The sequence below is a fragment of the Sceloporus occidentalis genome, unplaced genomic scaffold (genome assembly GCF_023333645.1).
Source record: "Sceloporus occidentalis isolate IW3139 unplaced genomic scaffold, rSceOcc1.0.p SCAF_2, whole genome shotgun sequence".
Classification (NCBI taxonomy): domain Eukaryota; kingdom Metazoa; phylum Chordata; class Lepidosauria; order Squamata; family Phrynosomatidae; genus Sceloporus; species Sceloporus occidentalis.
Genome location: NW_028316982.1, coordinates 243,075,103 through 243,094,391, shown reverse-complemented (window position 1 = coordinate 243,094,391; position 19,289 = coordinate 243,075,103). Strand labels below are relative to the sequence as shown.

Sequence of the window (19,289 nt, the reverse complement as noted above, 5' to 3'; positions counted from 1 at the left end):
TGGAAATGAAGTGGCAAGCCCAGTTTTCATGATGTGTGTTTGCATTGCAAAAGTAGCCTCTGTGCCTGGAAAGGAAGGCTACTTGCTCAGGTGCCTTTGTTCCTCCACGTTTTCCTGGATGGCCCTTGCCTTGGGCTCTCTCTCTTCCAACTCTTCTGTGAGGAAGCTTGCCAAGAGGAGTTCATGGTTTCACCGCCTCAGGGTGGCTATGAGTCTGAAGGGACTTGATGCCACACAACAGCAACAACAACAACCTCCTCCTCCTCCTCCTTCTCAGAGGAGGAGCCCCGCCTGAGCTCCTTCTTTTTCTGCTGGGCCGGCCTCCCTTTCCCTCAGTTCCCTCAGAGCCAGCTCCCTTTCCCTTCCTTCCACAATGGCGGCGGCGGCGGCGGCGTGGGGAGGCTTGCTGCGCCCCAGCCTGGCCTCGGTCTCCTCGGGGGAGCTGCAGGGCCTGAGGACGTGCAACTGCGAGATGGCGGTCCTCCCCCTCCGCCAGCTCCTGGCCCTCCAGCCCCGCGCCCTGCAGCTCCAGCCCGGGGAGCACAACGGCCCCCTCGCCCTCCTCCTCCTCAGCCCCTCCGAAGCAGCAGGAGCAGGAGCAGGAGGGGGCTTCACCGTCATCAGCGACGGCTTCCTCCGCCTCGACGGCCAGCAAGAGTGCAGGCTGAAAGGGTACTTCAAGAGGTAAAGGGTCTTTCCCCCTCCTCCATCCTATCCTTCCAAGAGAGAGAGAGGGAAGGATGCATCCACACTGCAGAAATAACCCGCTTTGGAGATTGCAATGCATTATGGCGCCAGAGCTCTCTGACAGAGAAGGCTAAATGGCTCACAGAGCTACAGTTCCCAGAATTCCATTGCATGGAGCCAGGGCAGTCAAAGGGGCATCAGACTGGATTATTTCTGCAGTGTGGATGCAGCCAGAGAGAGAGAGAGAGAGAGGGGGGGGGGGTGCTGCATCCGCACTGCAGAAATAATGGGCTTGGCACTGCTTGAACTGCCCTGGCTCCATGCTGTGGAATTCTGGGAACTGTAGTTCGTTGTGGCACCAGAATTCTGACAGAATTTCCAGAATTTGATAGCATGGAGCCATGGCAGTTAAAGTGGTGTCAAACTGGGTTATTTCTGCAGTGTGGATGCAGCTAGAAAGACAGAAAGAAAGAGAAAGCATGTGTTTGCATTGCAGAAATGATCTGTTTAGACACCGCTTTAACTGCCATGGCTCAGTGCTATGGGATTGCAGTTTTGTGAGACATTCAGTCTTCTTTGCCAGCATTGAGTCATGGCAGTTAAAGCGGTTTCGAACCAGATCATTTCTGCAGTGCAATGCAGCCAGAGAGAGAGAAAGACAGAGGAGGGGCAGCACCTACACTGCAGAAATAACCCAGTTTGATACCACTTTGGCAGCCATGTACCAATGCTATGGAATTCTGGAAATTGTTGTTTTGTGAGACATTTAGTTTTGTTTGTCAGAAAGTTTTGGGTGCCAAATGAACGACAAATCACTGAAATTCATTTTGGCCAGAAACAGACTGGCCTAAAAAGCCGGCTTGGGGGTGTGGTGTGCAGACGATGCATGCCCTCAAGCCGCCTGGAAGCCGCCTGGCTGCCCACACGTCTGGGTGCTCCGGCGGACGCTGCTGGACGCTGGGAAGCTGCCCCAGGGCTGGGAAAGCTGGCTTTTTGCTGACCGAAAAGGATCGGCTTCAAGTGGATTATGGACACAGCAATCCTCCTTTGGAAGGGGTGGCTTTAAGCCACCCCTTTGGGCAGTCTGTTTCGCCCCTTAGTTTCAAAGGCACTGCAAGATCACTTAACGTACTATGTATACTCATGTATAAGTCTATTTTGGCCCCAAAACCTACCCTCAACTTATACATGAGGTCGACTTATAGTCAAGTGTATATGGTACAGTACTGGTTTTCCAGACTAACACTGCTATGCCTTTTAACATAAGAATGTTTGCTTAGAATAAAAGCTTTCCTTTAAAGGTCTCCTCTTTTCCATACTTTCTTCATGTGCCTTTGTTTGGTGTGCATGCGCATGTATGCATAGGGTTCTTATCTCTCACAGGAGGGGAAGGCAAATTCTCTGCAAAATCAGAGGTCGAAAAAGTTTAGCTCCTCAGAGTAAAACAAATGTGTGTTGGAGGGGAAAACAGGGAATGGATGGCAAACCTGAAAAGTGCACTGATTGGCTGCCAATGGACTAATTTTTTTGCTCCTGTCCAGCAAGGATATGCACATATTCTGCAGCACTAGCACAAAACAGCAGAAATACTAGTTGTGAATGTACCACCGAGTACCTAATGTTTGTTTGGGCTTGGAGGCAGTCTGTGCTAAACATGAGGAAAGCTCCTGATTAAATTTTAAAAGATTTGGTTTGACTGAAGTGCAAAAGCTGGAAAAGTATGAGGAGGAACAAGAGCTCAGAAGAGTTACTTTTGGGGGCTTGCCAAGCTGGTCATGGGTTTCTTCAGTGGTCAAAGCTCTAGGAAGAAGTCATCTTGAATTGCTGTGAGGTTGTGTCTCTGTCTTTGTTATGCTAGTTGTATGTCTCAAACTGGAGTAGTCAGTGTTAGGAGCACACAAAATAACTAGAGGTCCTGAGTATTTAGACACCTTGCTTCTTTTTCTGTCCTGTCAACTCCAAAGTTAGGTCAAGATTTTCAGCCCATAGGAAAATATTTATTGTTATTTTCAGCTTCCTTCCTTCCTTCTTAATAACCTTTCTGTCGGTGTGTTCAAGGTGATTAGGAATTTAAAGAAATACTTGGAATTTTTGATGGAGTTGAAAGGAGAGAAAAAGAAGCAAGGTGTCTAAATACCCAGGACCTGTTCTGAATGAGGCAACTTTTGGCAACAGAGTGGAAAAGTTAGTGGACATAGCTCAGAATGCCCCAGCCAATGTGGCCACTAAAAAATAAAAATGCAAGTTTGTATTTGCCCTATGTTTTAACAGTTAACCCCACCCTAAGTGGAACATTAGCCTCTTTGTACCTGCACCACTTTTGGTCGAGGACCTCCTTGAAACTATCTGGGGATGGGAAAGGCATGGCAAAAGTTGGGAAACCAACTACAAGCTGGCCTTCGGCTGAATTGGGGGTGATTGCCAACAAGGACCAAGAACATGTCATATGATAATACACTGAGGTGGTGGTTTGCCTTGAAATCATTTCTGATTTATGGTAATCCTAAGGCACCACCTGTAGTGGGAATTTCTGGTGTGTGTGTGACTTACCCAAGATTACCCAATGGGTTTCCACAGCCGAGTGGGGAATTGAACCTTGGCTTTTAAATCGCACTTTGGACTTTTGAAAGAGTATAACGCTTGTTCAGTAACTGTGGTAACGAGGACATACAACAATAATATTGCCATAGTGAAAACTCCTTGCCACTAATACACATACATATATGTGCGCACATTTGTGCCAAATATAGGAATCACCTTTTAAGCATTTACTCTGGTCAGATAAGGATTAAAGGACAGGTTACCCTGAGTATTAAAAACGTTTTATTTTTTAAAAAGTCACTGACCTTCTTGAAATGTCCATACTTTTCTTCTTCCCTCTTAATTCATTTTGTATCACATCTCTTTGGATTGTCATGATGATTGTAAAATATAATGCTTGATTTCCAGCAATTTTAGACAGTTTTCTATCACAGGACCCTTTATGGTGGTGGTGAGCACACAGATTGCAAAACGTGTAAACCCCCTAAAAATAGGAAACCAGAAGTCCAAATTCTGGCTTTGAAAAGTGGGAGGATATGGTAGTTCTCTGTCTCAGGCTCTGGAGTAGCTAATGTTAGGAGCACAACTAGAAAAATGCCAAATGTGCCCCAACAAATATTTAAAAGGTGATTTGCCACTCCTAGAGGCTTCCTGGAAATTCAAATTGCTCATTTTTGTTTCCAGGAAACGGGGCAGGCAAAGGAGAGAGATACAGTAAAAGCAGCTTTGGGAGCTGCGCTTGGTCCTTGCATCGCAGTTTGTCCACCCAGCTTAATGGTACAGGCTTAATATCCCTTATCCAAAAATCTGAAATCATCCAAAATGGGTGGCTGGAATAATGACACATTTGCTTTCTGATGGTTCAGTGTACACAAACTTGTTTCATGCACCACTTATTTGAAAATACTGTATAAAATTACTTTCATGTATATGAATTTCATGTTTAGACTTGGTTCCCCTGTCTGACTCCACAATATCTCATTAAGTACAGTATATGGAAATATTCCAAGCTCCAAAACATTTCTGGTCCCAAGTATTTCAGATAAGGGATAATCAGTCTAGTATATAGAGAAGGGGTGGCAAACCTGTAGATGTTTTTGATTTCAGTTCTCAGAAGCCCTAGTAAGCATGGCTATTGGCAAGGGGTTATGGCAGATGAAGGCCAAATTATCAGGAGGACCAAAAGTTTCATTACTCCTGATATACAATATTGGATAGGGAATAAATTAATCCCAGAAGTGGATTTTGTTCTCTGAATGTTGGAGCCCTCCATCTGTTCCATCCGCAGTACTACTGAGATATCAAAGCTGCAAATGTGGAGGACCAACTGTATTTACATAAAATGACTATTACGATACATGGAAAAGTTTTATTCTTATAGAAAATGAAGAGCTGCTATAGATAGCCTACACTGGAATTCTATACACTGAGTTTCCTCAACTGGAGCCTTCTAGATGTGCTGGACTGCAAACTCAGAGTGCCCTTCCTCATCCTGAACCTCCACTGTTTTGCAGGCTGGTATACAATAATGCTTCCGAATATTTGAAGTGTCCCTCTCTTTGCACCAATATACAGTGGGTCCCCAACATTCACTGGGGTTAGGAGCACAGGACCTCAGTGAAAGTGGAAAAACCACAAATAACAAAAACACCAATTTTTTTTTACCTGAGGGAACCCCTCTCTAAGAATTTCTGGTTCCTCCAGCAGAACTCTACGGTTGACCATAGAATTTTGCTGGAAGACCTACCAGTGCCTACAGAAGTGCACTCTTTAGGAAGCTCTAGGTCCTCCAGCATGATTTCTGGCTGATGTTGCCAATTTAATTTGTGAATAATCAAAGCTGCAAATGTGGAGGACCAACTGTATTTACGTTAGTGCATTAAGAATTGGAGGTAGAAATGGGTGAGAAAAGAGAGTTATTGCATGCAACTATGAAGTGACATAGATGGAAAATGCTTGGACTTAAATGCATGCATCCATACTATGAAAGAAATGGTGTCATATCCCTCTTTAATAACTCCAAATAGAGACTTGAACTACTTGTTCTAGAACATCAGGTTACAAGTGTGCACATGTGTGTATGTGTATGTGTGTTGGTATGTATAAAATAAGGTAAACTTGCATACCTGAGAAAGACATTAACTAAAACAAAACAGGTTAGAAATGCTTGCTTAGTTATTGGTGTTAATGATTTTCCAGTGTTGGAAATTTACAGCACCTTTCTTCCTTGATGGCATTTTCAAAAGCAGGTTTGGGGGTTTCTAGTGCCTTGCAGTTGCCATTTAAAGAGTGGTATAATCTTTGTATGGGTTAATTTATATGTGTAGCTCACTGCAAATTAATCACCTTCATTGGATAAATGGTATGACTGGTCTAGCCAGAATACTGACTCAATGGGAGGGTTTGTTTATAGTACCATCCATCCAACTTTTCCCTGTCTGCTTGGCATCTTGCATTGCCACCTTACATGTTCCAACTACCATATTAGTGCTATCGTAGGAAAACAAATCTGGATTTTCTGTCCTACTGCTGGTGTGTTTGCTAGAAATTAGTGATTTTAGTTTTAAACTGTAGTAGCAATACTAGTGTGAGCCTGTGTAGTACATTCAGCCACTAAGTGGAATATATTCCTCTTAAATGCCTGAGCAAGTATAAGATTAGAAGCTTATGTAGTGTGAAATTGGGTAAAATGAGGCTTCCAGAAAGTCTTAAAAAATAACATGATGTGTTTGGAGGAATACCATGGTATACTTGATTTTGGGGTCTTAACTGATCTAATTATGTAAGTAGAATAATGTTATTTTCAGTATCCTTTATTTTAATTCTATTAGCATCTCATTACAGGCCTTTGTTGAAGATCATAATTCATCTAAAACACTGATAAGCCAGTTATTGTTAAACAAATTGAACATGACTCTTTGTAAACACTACTTGAAGCTTTTACACCAGGTCATTAAACAAAATGATTGCAAGGCTTTGACTCTGCCAGTTTGCTTGTACTGTAATATTTTTCAGGAAGTTTCCAAATGACAATGATGAGTCTGAACTGTTGTTTTATATTTACGTAGGCCGGGATCCAAAAAAGGACTTAAAGTGTTTGCTTGTATACTGGCATTTCTAAATATGAATTGCTGCAGCTGTGCTGGATTATAGTTCCCATTACTGTAGCATGGCTGCAGGATTTTTGGTTATCCAGTACAAATAAATGGATGGATTTTTTTTTTGTAATGAAAGATTATCATCCACTCAGTCTGACCTTTCTCGTTTGAACAGCAAATCCCTATGCAGTGTGGCATAATGGTCAGTTCTGAAGTGGCACTCATCAGAACACTCATCGTAACAGTCCACAGAATCACACACACCAAGGAGATGCCAAAATGCAGAGATTTGCATTGATCCATATCAACAAATCAGTTCTACCAGGAACAGTTTTTTTAAAAATAATAATAATAATAGATTTTTACAGACAAAATCAAAACACCACACAAATCATTGTAGAGTTCAGCACATTTTAAGGCAGGGGTCGGCAACCTCCGGCCCGCGGGCCGGATCCGGCGCGCGGGCACCTTTCTGCCGGCCCCCGGTCCCTCCCGCCGCCGAAATCGCCGCCGATTTCCGCCATTTTGTCCTTCAAAATGGCGGTGCCCATTAAGAGGCCCGCTGCGGCCTCCGGAGCCCTGAAACGGGGCTCCAGCAGCCGCAACGGGCCTCTGGGAGGCCTGTAGCCGTCGCTGGGGTCCTCCAGGAGGGCTCCAACGGCAGCAGCGGGCCCCTGGGAGGCCAGTTGCCGTCGCTGGGGCCCTCCAGGAGGGCTCCTGTGACGGCAGCGGGCCTCCCAGAGGCCTGTTGCCTTCACCGGGGTCCTCCAGGAGGGCTCCGACGGCGGCAGTGGGCCCCTGGGAGGCCAGTTGCCGTCGCTGGGGCCCTCCAGGAGGGCTCCTGTGATGGCAGCGGGCCCCTGGGAGGCCAGTTGCCATCGCTGGGGCCCTCCAGGAGGGCTCCTGTGATGGCAGTGGGCCTCCCAGAGGCCCGTTGCCTTCGCCGGGGTCCTCCAGAAGGGCTCCGACGCCGGCAGCGGGCCCCTGGGAGGCTCGTTGCCGTCGCTGGGGCCCTCCAGGAGGGCTCCTGCGATGGCAGCGGGCCTCCCAGAGGCCCGTTGCCTTCACTGGAGTCCTCCAGGAGGGCTCCAACGGAGGCAGCGGGCTCCTGGGAGGCCCGTTGCCTTCGCTGGGGCCTCCAGGAGGGCTCCGACGGCGGCAGCGGGCCCCTGGGAGGTCAGTTGCCGTCGCTGGGCCCTCCAGGAGGGCTCCGACGGCGGCAGCGGGCCCCTGGGAGGCCAGTTGCCGTCGCTGGGGCCCTCCAGGAGGGCTCCTGCGACGGCAGCGGGCCTCCCAGAGGCCCGTTGCCTTCGCTGGGGTCCTCCAAGAGGGCCCCGGCGGTGGCAGCGGGCCCCTGGGAGGCCAGTTGCCATCGCAGGGGCCCTCCAGGAGGGCTCTGACGGCGGCAGCGGGGCCCTGGCGTCAGGAGCCAGCAAAGACGGGGAGGCCTCCAGCGCTGGCGGTCCCCGCCGGCTCTTTCCTGGCCTCTGACAGGGCCTGGGGCCCCGTCAGGGGCCAGCAAAGAGGAGGTGGCCTGGCCCCTGGGGGTGGAAGCTCCGCCCCCAGGGGGTGGAAGCTCCACCCCCGGCTTTGGCCCCCCAGTTGTCTGAGGGACACCAACCTGGCCCCCGGCTCAAAAAGGTTGCCTACCCCTGTTTTAAGGAGTCTTAAAACCCTAAAGGATATGTATGTGGTCTCCTATCTTTATTCCAGTTTATGGGATTAATTATTTGTGCCTAAACTACCACTTTCATGAAAGGGAATTGCATGGGTCTTCCCTAAACTGGCTTACATATTAACTTGAATTAACACTGAACCAGCATGATTGAAATTTAAATTGATCTGATGGAAACTGGGCATTTTCTTTTATAAGCCTTTCCCTTGATTTCTGCTTCTTAATGCAAAGATTGGTCAGTATACTTTGCAGATAATGCAAAAAGGGAGCCAGTGTTGTGCAGTAGTTAGATGTTGGACTTAGACTGTGAATGCAGGTTCAAATCATCTATGAAGCTCACTTGATGACTTTGAGCCAGTTATTTCTCTCAGTCTGACTTACCTCACAGAGCTGCTGTAAGGATAAAATTGAAGAGGACACCCATGTGTGCTGCCTTGTGCTCTTTAGAGGAAAGTCAATTTGTTGGAATTATAATAATATATTACCTTAGCACACACAAAACACCCTAAATCCAATTTCTAGTTCCCATTGAATGGGTAACTCAGCACTTAAGTAAAGGAGGTCTTCTCTAGGCAGAACTATCAGTTGGAATCAGGCCCCTTTTTTAGCTTTTATAAAGAGAAAGGATTCCTAAATCTAGTTTCTAGTTCCCAATGGATGAGTAACTCAATAGTTAAGTAAACAGCATTTATTCAGGTGGCCTTGAATCAGGACATTGGTTCAGGACTTGAAATCAGGCCTGAGTGTTGCTGCTTTTTAGGCTTTGCGAATTTTTTAGGCTTTGTGAATTTTTAGAAATCCAGTTTCTAGTTCCCAATGAATGGGCAACTCAACAATTAAGTAAAGAACATTGATTCAGGAGGTCTTCCCTAAGTAGAACTATCAGTTGGAATCAGGTTGAAGTGTTGTTGCTTTTTTCAGCCTTTGTGAAGATAAAATATTCCTTCTAGCCAATAACTGAGCTAAACTAGTTTGGTCTGAGTTATCATAATTTAGGTTGATGCAAAAACTGTGCTGACATTTGAAACTTGATTGTTGTGTTTGGAACCATGAGAGAGACACTTGGCACAGGATCATATCGTGGAGAAACTTGTAAGACCTGTGCTTCCCCAGTTGGTTTTGAGTTGCTCGCATTACTTCATTGGGCCAGTGCCAAAGTAAGAGGCTTTGAAGACTGTGTAACTTGATGGAATTTCAAATTAAATTATCTCCCAATAGAAGAGAAAACTTAAAACTAGAATATATTGCTTTAGAAATGTGACTTGTCTGTAACCACATATAGTAGTCATTATTTTTATGGTGCTGTTTTTCTTCGTAATAAATTGCTACGCTGAAAAAATAGCGTTCAAAACAGGAGATGTGGTCATTCCTGCTTATGCTGATTGTGTACTTCAGAAGTAATAGATTGACTGAACTTCATAAGTCAATACGGTCTTGATTTCATACTCACTTTAAACAGTAAAGCTAAATTCCATTTGGAGGATGTCCAGCTAAATTCCACTTATTTCCAAGCAAAGAAAGAACGAATGAAAAAGAAAAGCTTCAGAACTCTAAACCTGGTATGGAGGAGGCACAGAGTAATTCTAGTATTGTTTATGCCATATGGTCCAGATTTGATATTTTTGAGGTTGTTTTGTAAAAGTCTAATGAGGGACATGAGATGAATTCACATTCTTTCATATTCCTTTTATGACAGCAGTAGTAAAAAAAAAAAGGGGGGGGGGACTGGGAAACAAAATTTAGTTTCAACTTCTTTGAGAAGGTTAATGAAACTTCTCTCTCTCTCTCTCTCATTTCCCCAAGCTTCTGGCCCCCATTGTGGATCCATTTAAGAGAAAATGGTTCTAGGTTAATTTTCTTTATTTCTTGCACAGTTTGCTTTTAAGGCTGATTACAGATTAAAACAGTGGTCTGATTTTTGTTTTACTTACATTCAATCTCTAATGAGCAACTTTCATCTCTTGAACAGGTACGTGGAACTTAACACCCATTATGACTATAAAAACTACAGAGAGGCTATATTGGGTCGACCGTTGGTATTTTTTGTTAATGTCAAAACAAAATACAGTTCTTCAAAAGGTATGTGTGAGTAAAACTGTCCTTAAAATCTGTATGTAGGATTGCTTAGGTGGCAATAAAGAATTACATAGATCCTTGTTATGCGATACTGATAAAACTTTGTTGTTGCTATTCTTGTGTGCCTTCAAGTTGTTTCTGGCTTATGACAACCCTAAGTGAAACCTATCACAGGTTTCTTGGCAAATTTCTTCAGATGGGGTTTGCCATTGCCATCTGAGGCTGAGAGAGTGTGACTTGCTTTGGTTTTCATGGCCAAGTCAGCATTTGAACCCTGAGCTCCAGTCATAGTCCAGTGCTCAAACCAGTACACTATATTGCTTCTCTGACAAGACTACAATATAAGGTTTATCAGTAATGACAACACCAGTTATGTGTCTTATCAGATGTTGTGCGTGAGGGATATTTTGCATGTTATGAAATTAATGAACATACCACATGCACCTGTGATGTATTTGGGAACATGTGAGAATGTAAGACACCTGTGTTGGACACTACATGGGCGGGGGAGAAAAGGCCCATAAAAGTGCCTCTTTACAGGGAATCCCCAAATGTTAAACAGGTGCATAACATCAGTGATAACTCCGTAATATGCAGTAGTCCACAGGCGTAAATGAAGCTGTAGTGAAATATCGATTTCCAATCTCTCATTAGAAAAGACCTACGCCTTGCTTGTGAACACCCGGCATCCAAAGATGAGAAGACAGATTGAAAATGGAATGAACAACGTAATATCATCTGTGATCGGGGAAAGCTATAAACTTCAGGTGAGGCATTCAGAGCTTTGATGTCTGTTTTGAGACAAAGGCCAGTATCGAAGGAAAATTCAGAGGAAGTTTATGTGGCCTTGCTGGTTGTTTTACAAGGTGTGCCCAGTTTAGCAAGTTATTACCTTATTGCCTTTAAACCTTTTCTTACTTTACTTCTTAGCATTTAAACTTTTATTTTGTTAACAGAAAACAGAAATATTTTGGGTTTTTTAAAGTAAAAATGATCAGAAGCACACACACCACCACTGTTGTTTGACTTGCTTCTGGACCTTGTATGTATTTGACAGACTAATTAGGGGTCCATTCATATTAGGGAAGTGAAATTGTTTAATGACTTTGGAGAAATATTCTGCCTTCTCAAGTTAGAATTCTATTCCAGGATAATATTTGCTGAACATGCCTCAGCATTTCCAAGTCTTATGCTAATATTTGTACAGGTTGAGTATCCTTTATCCAAAATGCTTGGGACTAGAAGTGTTTGGGAGTTGGGATTTTTTCATATTGAGGAATGTAAGTGGCGTAGTATGTATCTGTACTGTATTCGCTAGGCTGGTGAGACATGCAAGGATCTGTGAAACAGCAGAAATGCTGCTGTGAATCCACATATCCCTCCATTTCACAAATCATCGCATCTTTTTCCAGACACATCTCTTGCCAGCCACACATCTCCTGCCACCCTTGCAACTATAGGATGTACTTTGCTACTTCTGTATTCAAAAATCCAAAATCAGAAAGGCAAAATTGAAGCCTCAAAGCATCATGAGCTCAAAAAGTTTCAGATTTTGGATTTCAGATAAGGGAGACTTAATGTATACTTGAAACTTGTTACTATTTGTCATCTTTTAAATATATATTCTAAACCTACTGTCCTGCAATCACGATTAATGCTCAAGACTGAGGGCAGCCTTGATTCTGATTTTTTAATATATATAGGTGCTTTACAGACTGCCGAGAAGCGGCAGTCTGCTGCCGCCGCCGGTTGCAGCATCCGGGAACCGCAGCAGCCAAACGGTGCGGTTCCCGGACGCTGCCAAGAAGGAGCGTGAAAATCGCGCTCCTTCTTGCGGCCCGGAAGCAACGCCGCGAGGCGCTAGTCGCGTACTCGCAGCGTCACTTCCGCTGCGTGACGTGCGGACGCACAGCATCTGCTACGTCAAAATGGCGGCAGCCGTGTGGAACGGCCGCCACCATTTGTTACGGACTCTGTCCATAATAGGAGTAGGGGTGTCTAGAAGAGACGCCCCTTTTTCAAACTGGGATGTCCTGAGGACGTCCGAAATGGTGGCCTGTAACCCACCATAGTTATCTTTAATAAATCTATTATGAAAACAGTAACGTAACTTCAGTAGTGTACCTGAAGGAATATATGCTGGTTGTAATCTGAGTCCAGCTTTAGAAGCATAAAACATAGCAAGGCAGAGGGTCTGTTATTGCTTTGGGATAAGAATAAGACACTGGATGGATTTTGCTTCTAAGTGGCTTTTAGCTAAATTCCTGGTTGCTTATGAATGTCTCAGGGACAGAGCATTCTCTCACGTTTTGTAAATGGAAAAAGGGGAGGCTGCAGTATAAAATGGAAACAATTACAAAAGTGCCAAAAGCACCAGACAAGTCTAATTAATTGAAAATGATATATTGACAAGAATAAAGATACAATGGATAGGACAAAACAATGTATGCAGTAACCAACTACTACGACAGGAAACAATCACATGTATATCAATAACAGGTATAGAAGCATGTGAGATAAATGCAACATTTACCACAGTTGCAAACATATGATAGAGGTATGTGGCTTGACTTAAGGTCCAAACAATTACATATAAATAAAAGTCATATGCAGTTGTCTGGATCGAGTCAATCCACACACGTGTATTATATATGTGATTTATATGCTGTTGTGGTTAATGCTCAGGTTAGTTTACTTGCCTTTCATACATGCTGTTGAGTACATGTGACTGTTACTTGTGAGTTTCAGTCTAGCCAGGTACTTTGTTACTTATACGTAGTTATTTGGAGCTTAAATCAAGCCACATATCTCTATCATTCGTATGCAATTGTGGTTAATGCCCTGTTTATCTCATATGCCTTCTATACATGTTACTGATATATGTGTGATTGTTTCCTGTTGTACTGCAGTGGTCCTTCCGCATTCGCTGGGGTTGAGGTGAAGAATGTGGAAAATCCGCAAATAAAACACTATTTTTTTAACCTGAGAGAACACCTCTCTAGAAATCTCCAGATCCTCCAGGGTAATTCTGTGGTCAACATCTGCCAAAAGTTGAGCATATAATCATGCTAGGGGACCTACAAATGCCTAGAGAAGTGTTTTCTCTAGGAACGGACAACTCTGTGGTCAACTTCTGGCAGAGTTGTGCTGGAGGACCTAGAGATTCCTAGGGAGAACATATTAATCAAAACTACAAATAATAAAAGCTGCAAAAGTCAAAGCTGCAAATGTGGAAGACCAACTGTGGTTGGTTACTGCATACATTGTATTGTTCTATCCATTATATCTTTATTCTTTTCAATTCATTAGACTTGTCACACTTTGTTCACCTTTGCAGTGGTGCTTTTGGTACTTTTGTAATTATTTCACATTCTTGCAGTCATAAAACCTGGTAGATAAGAAGGCTCTAATGCTGCTTAAAGTCCTTCTGAGAGGCTGCTTTAAATCCATTGTTTCATTCTGTAAACTATACCACAGGCAAGTGAGAAGATTATTAGGCTCTGATTATGACTTTTTGGAGCGTGAAATCCACATGAGGTTGTTCCAAAATTTTGTAACTTTCAAGCTAATTCTACCCTTACTAGGATTTTAATTCACATGGCATTGAGACCAATATTAAAAATCAATGTATGTTAAAGGTAGGGATCTCTTCCACGCCACACAATCAAACATTGTATGCAGTAACCAGCTAGTACGACAGGAAACAATCACATGTATATCAATAGTAGCATAGTTAGTGTTTTAAAGCTGTAGTTGAAGTACTCTTGAGATATAAAACTCTCCCAGATTTAACAGCTGGAAGCACAGGAAAATAATTCGTTTGGTTTATGTGTCTTAATATATATATATATATATAATTTTCTCTTTGTACAGTTTGATTTCCGGGATGTTGTGAAGAAGTTTTTTCCTTCAGGAACACATCTTGTCAATGAAGAAAGCCTCACCTTCTCTTTTGAATTCAAATCTGATGCCTTGTTTGATTTTTTTTATTGGTTTGGGTTGAGCAAAAGCACAGTTTCAATTAACGGGAAAGTTCTTAACTTGTCCAGTACCAAACCAGAGAAGAAAGACATTATAACCAAGTTTCTGGATAAAATGAGTGAACCAAATCTACGTTCCAACAGCTTTTCAGATAGAAAATTCAGCATTATCTCCAGAAGTAAGTTGGTAACTTAGTAACTTTATTTTCCAAAGCTAGAATTTTGATCAGGATTAGCAGATGTTTCCTTGTGATCTTTCATTTTCATTGAGGTGCTACCAGGTTGGATACTAGAAAAGTGCTAGTTCATAAAAATTTAATGTGTGCGTTCAAAAGCAATTATTTGTCAGGAGATAAAAACACAATTTTTTGTATTTCTCGTTTGACTTTTGAATATTCAAGAACCAACTTAAATCTCTCTTTCATATTTGATCACTTTTTCCTGCTTTACCTATCTCTGACCTTCAGTATTCAAAATTAGACAATACCGCTGTCATCATGCCTGACTATATAATCTCCATGGACAATCTTAGGCTTCTCTTTTCTGTTTGCCATTTTCACCCCTTCATATGTCCCCTTGAAGTGCTTAAGGGTAGCACTTTCTCACACTTTCAGGAATCTGTTTTGTTATCTAAACCTTTGATCATATATGTTGCTCATCAGCCTCGTGCCTCTGTTCATCTGGGAAGCGTCTGCTTCTCAATGTCCCTTGTACCTCCACAGGACCTGTTTGGAAAAGCATTTTCAAAACTCCTATTGTTACCATCCAAGTCAAACATATTTTTAATAAGTACTGTGATTCTTAGGAGTTAACAAATTATTAAGGAACATATTCATGCCATTTTGGTCTAGTATTTCAGATTTTCAGGCTTTTTTAGTCAAGGATCACATGAATGTCTCTGTATCCTTATATATATATAGTAACTTCTCTTTTTGTATTGTCTTGCAGCTTTAGACGATGTGTTTAATGGCAACTGGACACCACAGTCATCTTGGACAGAATCTCCTTTAACAGTTTGGACATTTTCAGGGGTTCAAAAATCAGAGGACTGACTACACATTGGAACTGAGTTTTCTTAAGTTGGAGAAGCTGCGTTAGAAGAAAAGAAGATGTACCATGGTAGAAACATCCTTATTGCAGAATGCTAAGAATTTCTGAAAGGAAGTTTGCTGTTCTGCATCTTGCCCCAAGGTGCAGGATGTTCTGGCATTCCAGTTGGTTTCTGCGATTCAGGAAGATCCTTCTGATTTTTGAAATGCTACCTGCAGTGTTGGTTCTTCATTCAGCATATTAAGAGCTGTTGGGAGCATAGAGCTTTCTTGCTATTAGACTTAAGCATAGAGCTAGATAGAAGGATTTTAAATCTATATTACGGTACTAGTGAGTTGAAATAACTCCCAAATTTTAAAAGCTGACTGAGACCATAACTGGCAAGTTGTTTTTATACTTTTTAGAATGCATATCACTGTCCAGTGCCAAGCCTAAAGGATTTCAAAACTGCTTCTAATGCACAAAAGGTAGATCAGGTAGTATTATAAACTAAAGTAAGTGCAGGCTTTTTAACAAAAAGTGTGAACTTGAAGAACTAGCATATGCACTACTTGACCTGAGGTGCATTTATGTGTTATTCAGACAACTGATGCTTAATGTATAGCTTTGCTTTGGTTTGAAAAGATTTTACTATGTGGCTGAAGAGAAAACAAACATCTTTCCATAGCTTGCTCTATCTGCATCTTAAGTTGTTCACTTGTTTTCTTCTGAAGTACTGTAAGATCTACTGGAAGGAAATGGAAGAATCTGCTGTTAAATTTTTAATGCAGTTTTGTCTTCCGTTCTTTGACGTAATAAGTAGTGAGATCACTAAGTCTTGCATTGCTGCCACACTGTAGAAATAAAATAGTTTGATGCCAGTTTAACTGCCATGACTCAATGCTATGGGATTCTGGGATTTCTAGTTTTGTGAGCTATTTAGCCTTCCCCATTAGGGAGCTTTAGTGTCACAATAAACTACAAACCCCAGAATTTCATAGCATTGAGCCATGGAAGCTAAAGTGGTGTGAAACTGCTGTATTTCTGCAGTGTGGCAGCAGCCTCAGTATTGCGTATCTTACAATTTATATGAATGTCATGACACAGAGATGCTAAATATGATAAGGTTTAAAGGGTTTTTAAATAATGATATAAGTTAAAGGTAATAACTGGTTATATATTTGAAGAAACTAATAACAAAATGAGTTGTCACATGGAGTATACTCTGAGTAATTGCAGAATTATAACATGCATTGCCTCTGCAATTGAGGTAATGAAATCACAGTATTATTTTTCGCAGCTTCCCTCTAGTCTTTAACTAGGGGCCGTAGGTGCCTTAAAGCTGATGTTACAGCATAGATTCTTCTCGGTGTGTTCACAAATTAGAGTAAATGGAGCCCAATTCAACTGTTGCTCTGAGCTGCTTGTTGGTGGCAAAATTCATGTACACATAAAGGGTTATTTTGAATGCAATAAACAGGAATGTTTTTTCCAGTCAAAGTTAACATACATTAATTACTTTATCACTCTGCTACATGATCCTGTATATCATGCAGAGCAGAAAAGCCCACATCATCCATACAAAATAATTAATGACATTAATGGTTTTACCACCGTATCCCATGTAGCTGTATAGACATGACTAGAGCATACTGGTGTATGGTTAACTGGCTGAGAGATTCCTAGCTGTCTTTTTCAGATGTAATACTTAAAACATTTTTTTCTCTTGAGAATTAAAAAAAAAAACCACAAGTAAATTACATTCCCTTGTCTGTTCCCTTCTTGGGAAGGTTTGTTAACTTTATTTTCTTGGATGAGGCATGTTTTCTGCACACAGCTTCACCACTTCCTCCAAAAGCAAAATGGGCAGCCTGCATGAGGACTGTAAACTGGAATAAATAACTGTTCACATCAGATGCTAAATGAACTTGTAAACATAAGTGAATACGTGACTGGGAAGTTAATCTTTTAAGTCTAAAAATACATAAATTGTAGGAATTCTACAATAAAGCAAGCTATTTGAGAGGTTGTTGGGGCACGTATTTGCATCTGGCAAGCATAATTGGGCATGATATATTATTTGCTTTTTGTTTATGGAGAATAGTTTATCCATTCTGTATGCCTTTATATTTGAACACAATTTTTATATATCTACGTGGAAATGCTGCCCTTAGCTATATTAAGGTTGTATGGGACCTTTTTGGCAAAGCACCACTTTAGCATTGCTTCGGCAATGGAATTCTGTATGACTAGAATGAATGAGGTCTGTGAGATTGTTCCCTCCCAGGCTTTTGCCATTATCATACTACATGCTTTAAATGTTAGTCAACCTCATTGTACATATGATTCTGTTCAGTGCCTTTGAGTATCATTATTTCACAATAAAGAGAGATTTTGAACTGATGTCTTCATTTCCTCCTCCCAAATGTGTGTACATTCCATATACTAGATAAGAGGCCGGGTTAATCTAATAATTGTTTGAGGTCTTGGAGGAAGAACTGATAATAAGGTTTGGAGATGGGTACAAGGCAGATCTATTCATATTACAAGATTTCTGGCAAATCAGCAGGACTTTCTAAGCTAAGGTGTCTTTAATAAAAGCAACAACAAAAGCTACTTTTCCCAAATTGGGTTATTAAAATCTACATCTATGGTAAGTTCATTGCAGAATGTTCTCTCTCTCTCTCTCTCTCTCTCACACACACACACATATATATAAATATATATTTCATCCCATATTGAAAAATCTGGGGTTGGTACATAGTAAAATCAAATCAAAATGTAAAACATTAAAAAGCTAATTTACAGCCTGAGAAATACATCAGATATCTTAACACATTAAAACAAGTTAAAACTGTGTACATAATTGATAAAATCATTTGACTTCAAATGGTTTAATCAAATGTCATGTTTTAACTTGACACTGAAATGAAGTAAGCATCATACTAATCAAGCCTCTTAGAAAGGGCATTACACAACCAGGGGGCCACAACAAAGAAGGCCCTTTCCAATGCTCACACAATATATTGTGTCCCACTGGTGGGGGACAAAGCACTCCTGCAGACCTCTGACCTTACGCCATTTTTGCTTTTAGGGAGTAACTAAGCTCAAATGCTGTTTTTACTTAGGCGTCCCTGCAAGGACCAAGAAAAGGCAAAGGTAGTGAGGTTTGTGTAGGAGCTGTAAACAATTCATACAGCTGTGGGAGAGGACACAAAACTGCCTAGAGATCATGGCTCCATAGTGCTTAAGGGCTGGCTAGCAAGAAGGAATGACTTGCAGTGAAACTGGTTGTCCAAAGAACACAGAAACTCCCTCCTCAACCAATAAACCTACATTATTAAATCAGAACAGGTATGGAGCACAACAAATTATCTCACATCCAAGCCAAAGGAAAACTACCTCCAGCGAACTAGCATTTCATCTTTTACAAGGTGGGTTCAAACTGAATAAAATCTATTGAGAAATCATTCTAGGAGATAAAAGTGCATTACGTCCATTGGTCTATTTACAGAAAAGCTAATGCTGCATGGAAAATGGATCAAAACCTCTCTGATGTTCAAAATGCCTTCTTAAGAACAAAGATCTTGTATGTATATTTTTCAAACTGCACATTGGCAAAGCTTAAGACATGGTTTCATACCTTCCACTCCCAATCAGTTCTCTGTTGTGCCACGTTTTCAGCTGCTCTAAAAATGTCCCAGTTTCTCCTAGGCTGCAGCCTTACTTTCTCCCTTTTTCCTATTTGCAATTTCCTCCATTGTTGCTGAGTTAAAAGTGCAGTAGTAGTTTACAATGAATTCAGCAGGAGGGAGAAGAGAGGGCTGAACCTTGCCCTTTCCAGTGGACCGAAGCAAAAGCAAACTGCTGCTGCCTCTCCTAGTTTATGTTTTCCCTCATTAATAACTTTTGCCATTGTGACCACACTGAGGTTCCTTGGCTGCATGTGTCCTGGTTTTAATCTGTAAAATGTAGAAGGGTATGTGCTTTTCCTAAAATACTTTTGTAGGATTTCTGACAGTTGCATCATGCTTCACTGTTCAATACTGAGTGACCATGACATGAAGTACTAAATTTATCTAACAGATCTAGTTCTCTCTGTATGATGCGAAATACACAGCTTGCATTAATCAAGCAAAAGAACCCAATTCCAGAAAAAAAAATTCCATGACAAAATCTCTTGATGCTGTCTCAAGACAAATA

The 19,289-nt window shown here is 41.8% G+C and overlaps 1 protein-coding gene across 1 annotated transcript; it reads left to right on the top strand.

Moving 5' to 3' along the window:
• The first annotated feature begins 343 nt into the window (after positions 1-343).
• On the top strand, positions 344-17,489 carry MEDAG (mesenteric estrogen dependent adipogenesis). The gene is made up of 5 exons (XM_089512548.1): positions 344-684; positions 9,971-10,080; positions 10,732-10,844; positions 13,951-14,236; positions 15,006-17,489. The coding sequence occupies exons 1-5, from the start codon at positions 374-376 to the stop codon at positions 15,107-15,109; spliced, it is 924 nt and encodes a 307-aa protein (XP_089368674.1). The 5' UTR covers positions 344-373; the 3' UTR covers positions 15,110-17,489.
• Positions 17,490-19,289: the final 1,800 nt, after the last annotated feature.

Coding starts and splice junctions, on each gene's coding strand:
- MEDAG (XM_089512548.1), top strand. CDS start 374: ATGGCGGCGGCGGCGGCGGCGTGGGGAGGCTTGCTGCGCCCCAGCCTG. Junction 685..9,970: donor CTGAAAGGGTACTTCAAGAG/GTAAAGGGTCTT, acceptor TCTCTTGAACAG/GTACGTGGAACTTAACACCC. Junction 10,845..13,950: donor GGGAAAGCTATAAACTTCAG/GTGAGGCATTCA, acceptor CTCTTTGTACAG/TTTGATTTCCGGGATGTTGT.